General features: G+C 40.0%; 1 protein-coding gene across 1 annotated transcript; it reads left to right on the top strand.

The window, feature by feature from the left end:
- Positions 1-3,729: 3,729 nt before the first annotated feature.
- On the top strand, positions 3,730-4,248 carry LOC147895167 (dirigent protein 22-like). Its single transcript, XM_087383420.1, has one exon. It carries the CDS (start codon positions 3,730-3,732, stop codon positions 4,246-4,248), a length of 519 nt encoding a protein of 172 aa, XP_087239546.1.
- Positions 4,249-6,919: the final 2,671 nt, after the last annotated feature.

Below are 6,919 nucleotides of genomic sequence, written 5' to 3'. Positions count from 1 at the left end.
GTCTTTATGAATGAATCTACTATCCTCTCTAAGAAAGCCACTTCTGATTCTTCCTTTTGGGAACCTTTAATTTTATTTCCAAATCAATATAACATATCATTTATACTCTCTATGTCTTTTATATGTATGGCCAACAAGAGGAAAACCAACTTTCCCCCCTCTTCAAATATTTTCAAAACAACCAACATAGAGCATAGCTAAATATTTATCTCTTCTTGTTTTTGATCTAGCAATTATCAACCTGTACTATGCAAGATGCAAGGCGAACATCCACGTACATCTTGAACCTTTTAGGTTGCTTTTATGATGGATGTTGCCACTTCATTACTATCATGTTCATGCAAACTAGTAATCCATACATCATAAAAGAGTCACTATCCATGTACTAATACTCTACATAAGTGTATAGTCCACATTTAGCCTTCAATGGAGGTGGAGTGCATCCATTTAATGGTTTCTTGTATAGGTGAACACCCCCTTGATGACATCATTATCAATGATACCAAGGTTACACACTTCATCGACATAGTTAGATGGTGACTTTTGTATACAAGTGGAAGGATGTAGTGACCTCAATGACTAGTATGATCGTGACAACATCCTCCTACCACAATTGATTCACAATGCAATAGATCCACCTTGATAGGTAACACTTTGAATGTAGACCACGTTCAAAATATACATGAGGAGGTTAATAAGTGAAAACTTCCTTAGGGTGCAATATAATATAACAAAAGCAAGGATCATGTTCACAAAGAACATTAAACCCATAATGGAGCAATTAGCATGGGTACTAGCCTTCAATATGAAGAAGTTCATGCCCCATTCATGCATCCCACAAGACAAATTCGAGTGAACAATGAAAATCGTGTCCACAAACAAAACAATCATCCTAGAAATTGAGTCACATGTGCAAATAAAGTGTGGTACTATAAGTAAAATTTGGCAAAACCATTAGATTACCCCATTACACGGTGTAGGATGCATGCGATGTAGCAATCATACCATAATCTTTCATTGTCCATCTCTTAGCACAACCTATGAAATCTTACAAAATCAAGATATGGCATATATGACTCCATACTACTAATAATTAAGTATTCTTCAAGCCATAAATTTTGAATCAACAATCACAAAGTTAAAGACTTAATGATCTAGAATACAGAGTTTGCCACATGGAGCTTAGGCTATTAGATTATAATCTCTACAAGCAATATTTAAGTACTCAATGAGTTCAAAGGGGTGATTAATGGCACTTATGTAGAGGACCACATAATCTCTCTCTCTCTCTCTCTCTCTCTCTCTCTCTCTCTCTCTCTCTCTCTGACCCATGCAACTTCCATGTATGTATTGAGCACTCTCTTAGTGTTCTTTGATAGGTTATATATCATGAATGATATCTCCTTTGGTATTACTTCTTGTTTCACTTTAGGATTTAGATGTTTTCATCACCTAATTTGAACATTAAAGGCACTTTTGTCAAGGATTGCTTAGGTTTTGATGCAAAATCTTTGGTATCCTAGCTAGCAAAGGATTTGACAAACTTGCAAATACTTTTGGATCTCCACTAGTCTGGTAGAAGGACATAAAAATATCCTAGGACACTTTTATGTCCTGTTAACTTAGCCACTTCTTAGAATTGTTCTAAGGAATTGATAAGGTATTTGGGGGTTTCGATTATTGATAATAATAGCTTAGGAACTGAAAAAAACTTGAAATTATTATGAATTGAAACTTTTGCCTATGACTTTGTTTCTTACCTAAAGTTTTAAAGTCGGGCTATCAGTAAAATTCCTAGTTGTTTTCTCACGTTTTAGACAAAATGGTAATGATTCTTCATTAGAATGAGTTTTGTAATAGTTTTAAAGTCCCATGGCCTAATAATGACTATAACACACATTTCGATACTTCATTTGGAGTTACATAATCATACATACTATGATTTATGGAGGCAAACTTAAAATTTGTGAATCTTGGTAACTAGGCAAATTTGATCCTTTGCACATTTATTTGACATGTATAACAAGGTCCAAAATCAGCCATACTTTGTATATGTATTTAACCATATTATGGAGTATCATGAGTTTTTATGAGACCTAATATGAATATGTAGAACATCAAATTCAAACCTTATTTTGATTGTTGATTACGTTGCAATTTATGCTAATTTGAAGATACAAGGATTCATTGATATCATAGAAACCTTCAAAGGCCTAAACTATTTTTATAGAGTAGCTCTAGTCATGAATAAGTGATACCAACAAAAAAGTCTTAGATATATAGCAGTTATGGATACTTCAATATTAGAAACATGCGACTTGCTGTTAAACCTGTTTTTAATCCTGCCGGGTTGAAGAGCTGTGTTACTATGGTATGCTGGGCACTTTGTAATATCATGTGTGATGCTATTTTTTGTTCCTTATACTTTTTACAAATAGTCTTATGATTCTACCGTAAGCTCAAGAGAGGGAATCCTAAAAAGGTATACTTAGATCAAGTTGTGATTTTTTTCCAAAAATATTAAAAGGACCCTTCTATGTCTTGTTTTGCTACCAAACTAGTGTTAAAAAGAAACGGTAAAGCTTGTGCATCTTCAATCATAATCTCCGAATAAGGGCCTATTCCCACTATGAGTTAGGTTATGTTAGTGATCTTAACATAACCGAATCAGTTTCTTATCAAGAATCTTGCTTAAAGTCGCATTCCCACTACTCACCGTTAAGTTAACCATTAATTTTTACATTCTAACTTCTTTCTCTTCTTTTGCCCACAAAGAAACGTAATAACACAGTATGTGTGTGCAACAGGCTAGCTAGCGTGGTTGTTGTCCAGTGCTACAGGGGACAAGTGACAGAGCGATCTGGAAGTTGTTGCAAGCAGACAAATTCTCCACACCTAGGATGTTGTCATACTCACAAGATCAACTCGAAACTATACAATATGGGTACTCGTTTGAAAGGCCTTGAAAAGAAGAATCCATTATGACCTTAACTTTGCCCACAAAGAAACGTAATAACACAGTATGTGTGTGCAACAGGCCTTAAAGTACCTATTTTGAAGGGGTTAAATTTACATTCTAACTTCTTTCTCTTCATAAAAGGCCTTAAAGTACCTATTTTGAAGGGGTTAAATTTACAAGGATTTTTTAGGGGCCTTAGGAGATTTAATTTAACTAGACTCTCTAAATGCCAATGAGAATGCACAATTATGTGAACATGGCATTAAGAGCCTTAACTAGTGCTCAGTAACTAGTAGTGGGAATAGGCCCTAAGACTATGAGATGCTATTTAGCTATGTGCGCTACCCAATATGAACTTCTGTTAGAGATCTGTCAATTCTGAATCATGCTGAGAGATCCTCAAAGTTTAGCTTCATGGCTGGGTCGTCGCCTCACGATCGTATGTATTGTCGTTCAAATATAATAAGAGCCTGTCACGTCTCACGATCCGCTCTCACGGTTCACGATCCAAGAACCTCTCCATGCACTCTCACACGATCCTGTATAGGCCCCTCTGGAATTTTCATTTCCATTGAGCAGTACTACGTATTTTATCTACAGGAGGACCTTAAGGCCTCAAGTTAATTATTGGTTACTCTCGACGACAAGTGCAAAGAGATCCGGTGATCACGCCGCTCGCCAGCTCCTCGTCTACTCCCCGGCGACCTAGGAAGCTCTATAAATAACGAACGTCCGGCTTCTTCTTGGCTCACGCAAGCGCTTCCACCACAATGGCGTCCAGCATTGCCCGTGTCACAATCTGTCTTGCCCTTGGCCTCGTTGTTCCCCTAGTCCACGCTCAGTTTCCTCGCCCGTACAGCGAGTCTAAACTAGAGTATTATGTACAGGTCTTATTGGGCGATATTAGCCTCGACCCAACGTTTCTGCCTCCCATAAATGCCTCGTTCAGTGCTGGATTCGGGAGCGCCGAGCTTTTTGCATTCAACGTCACCAAGGGGCTGCAACGAAATTCCACACTCCTGGGCTACGCCAGGGGCTTCACCCTCGATGTAAGTTATACGGGCGTTGCTTACTCCTTGGAGGTGGAGAGCATCGCCTACAACGACGGCTACTATGCGGGCACCATCCAGATACAAGGTCTGGTCGACCCTTTAACTGCGCCAGAGGTAGCCATAGTAGGTGGCACTGGCAGTTTCCGAGGCGTGAGGGGTTACGTCAACATAACCCGCCCTTTATTCGACGGAAACTACAGAGTGTACCACCATGATGTACACTTTCTGGGGATGTAGAGACGCTTCTTGAGCATTTGTTCGGGTCGTATTAGTGAGATTTTCTTTTATGTAGCATGGCCTTTGTCATGATTCTCAGAATAATGTTATGTTGAGAGAGCAAAGGATAATGATATTATTATCCTCTTTGGTTCCGGCTTTCGTGTTACGTAAACAATAGATATAAAATTTCTGCGTGTAAACTTGTGCGGACGAACAATATTTTCGGTCGGGGATGACAATAGATATAAGATTTGTGCGGATGAACAATAGTTTCGGTCTGGGATGAACCATCCTTGTGCGGATGAGAGAGAGAGACACAGAGAGAGAGAGCGTTTTAACGTTGTAAACAAAAGGCCTTCCAATCTTTGAAATCAAGCTTGCAAATGTACCATCGTGTTCTGTCAGATTGTCAATTCGAGGCTTGGAAGGCTTTTGAGCATTTTAGCGATCTCGAGCCTCATGTTCTCGGATATGTGACTTTGTATGTATGAGGGAACGCGATCTGCTGGGTAGCTAGTTGAACTTGTCGTTTATGTGCGAGCGAGAGCCTTCTTCACCTATTCCTTGGAACGAGGCCAAGGATTTCATATTCACGTAATCACATGAATTTTCTTGTGATTACTTGTCGTGATGACATATTTCACGCATTCATGGTTACAATCACGGCTTTACGCTATCAGGTAGCCTTGACTTGGAAACCGGATACATACCGATGGTAATAGTAATACTACCGGCAGTAGTGCTAATAGTAGTACCGTTAATAATGACACATTATTACCGACGGTAATATTGACTATATTACCGATACTTTTATTACTGTAGGTAGTTCAAGTATAACTGCCGATATCAGTAGTACAACCAACGGTATCAATATTTTTACCATCGGTAATACTATTGATACCGACGGTTATACTTGAACTATTGGATGTAGTACTACCGCCCGAAAATATATGCTAATCGTCGTGTCATTGTCCACTAACAGTGGATTGAGAAGAGGTAAAAATCCTCCTCTCTCCATCTCTTGGCCGAGGGGCCTGGTCCAGGAAGTGGTTCTTGGTCCCACATCCTGAATAAGACGGGGGGCTAGTTGGGACCATGACCTGGTACTAGGTTTCCTTGGCCCTCCACTTAAATGGGGGGGGAGTTTTTTCAAAATTTTTATGAAATTATCTTGCATTTCTTGCATGCATGCATGCATTGAGATCAATTTTTTAACGAAATTATCTTGCATTTCTTGCATGCATGCATTAAAATCAAATTTTTAACAAAACGGGATGCCTTTTTTATTAGGGTGTGCAACATGGAGGAGAGGGATGAAATCAACCGTATCTAGTTTAGAGGGAGTTAGCACTATGAAGAGGAGGATTCTTGGTGATGCTAAGACCAGTTTACAGTCTGAAGGTCAGGATGACCTTGCAAGCCGGGTGCAGTGGGAGACAAATGCCATGCTTTGGGTTGATAGCTTTATTGGGAATATAGAGACCCGCTTCAATGAAGCATGCAATGCGGACCCTACTCTTGCATAAGAGTTTGATGTCTTCCAATTGACACAATGGAAGAGTGTATGGGCCAAGCATAAGAGTAAGGTCGTTGCATCAGATCACCATGTCATAGTGGCTCAGAGCTAGGAAAAGAAGGCTGCAGCAGCTTATGGGGGAGCTACGTCCTTTGCTGCAGGCAAAGAAGAACTAGCCTCTACACCCTCTCAAACATTAAAAGGTGATGAGGTCCAAAGAGCACAACACCTGGCTAGTAACATAGACAGAGTGTCATTCTTGGCCTATGTCATAGAGAGGGAGATCCAAGTTGGTGAGAAAATCGGCTCAGGATCCTATGACACTTTTTTTAAAGTGCGGTTGGTAGGAGCTGTAGGGTTGCCATATCACGTGGAATATGCCGAAAAGAAGTACAAGGGAAATATTGTGACACATACACGAGAAGCAAGGAGAGAACAACTCATGCAAAATTTACACCCAGTCCTTGTACGTGTGATTGCAGCAACCCGAGAAGAGCCACTGTGGACCATCACACCATAGTTTAATGGTGGTAGCTTGTCGTAGTTTCTTCAAATTCAGTTTCTTCAAATTCTGCCAATGGACCAGGGCAGGTTCACACGCTACTTCCACCATGTTCTAAGAGGAGGAGCGAATCTGATGGCCACAACAAATGGGGAAGTCCCATCTATATTGGAGAAGGAAGATATTGCTTGGATCAATGTCTTTTGTGAGAATCTCCTCCATATCATCCATGCACTTGTGGATGGTTTGGCAAGGCTGCACGCAGGAAGGTGTATGTACACAGACTTGCACCCAGGCAACATCTTATTGGATTTTTGGGAAAGTCTAGATGCCAAGTAAGCAACATAGATTGGGGGATGGCCATGAACTTCTTGGAGAGTCAAAAGGCATTCAAGCATCTGAAGAAGTAGTCTTTGGAGACAGATGCTGACTTTGTTGAGAGAGCTCGCAAGAAAGAGGAAGAGCATGGGCGAAAAAAGTGTCTTGCACCCGAGCTACAAGAAGTAGCCTTAAGAGGCAGATATGCATGCCATGTAGATACCTATGCATTGGGATGGATCATTGTTGAGATGATTCAATTTTTTAAAGATGCTTGGGGTTATATTGAGAATGATCAAAAAATGCCTCCCTCTCATGTTGTTAATGCCATTAAACTTCATGCGCATGAACAA

Source organism: Dipteris shenzhenensis, chromosome 13 (assembly GCF_047967505.1).
Source record: "Dipteris shenzhenensis isolate YYH24624 ecotype China chromosome 13, Dip_SZ_1.0, whole genome shotgun sequence".
Lineage (NCBI taxonomy): Eukaryota > Viridiplantae > Streptophyta > Polypodiopsida > Gleicheniales > Dipteridaceae > Dipteris > Dipteris shenzhenensis.
Note: the sequence above shows the minus strand (reverse complement) of the source record. Positions and strands in the feature narration are given on the sequence as shown.

Coding starts and splice junctions, on each gene's coding strand:
- LOC147895167 (XM_087383420.1), top strand. CDS start 3,730: ATGGCGTCCAGCATTGCCCGTGTCACAATCTGTCTTGCCCTTGGCCTC.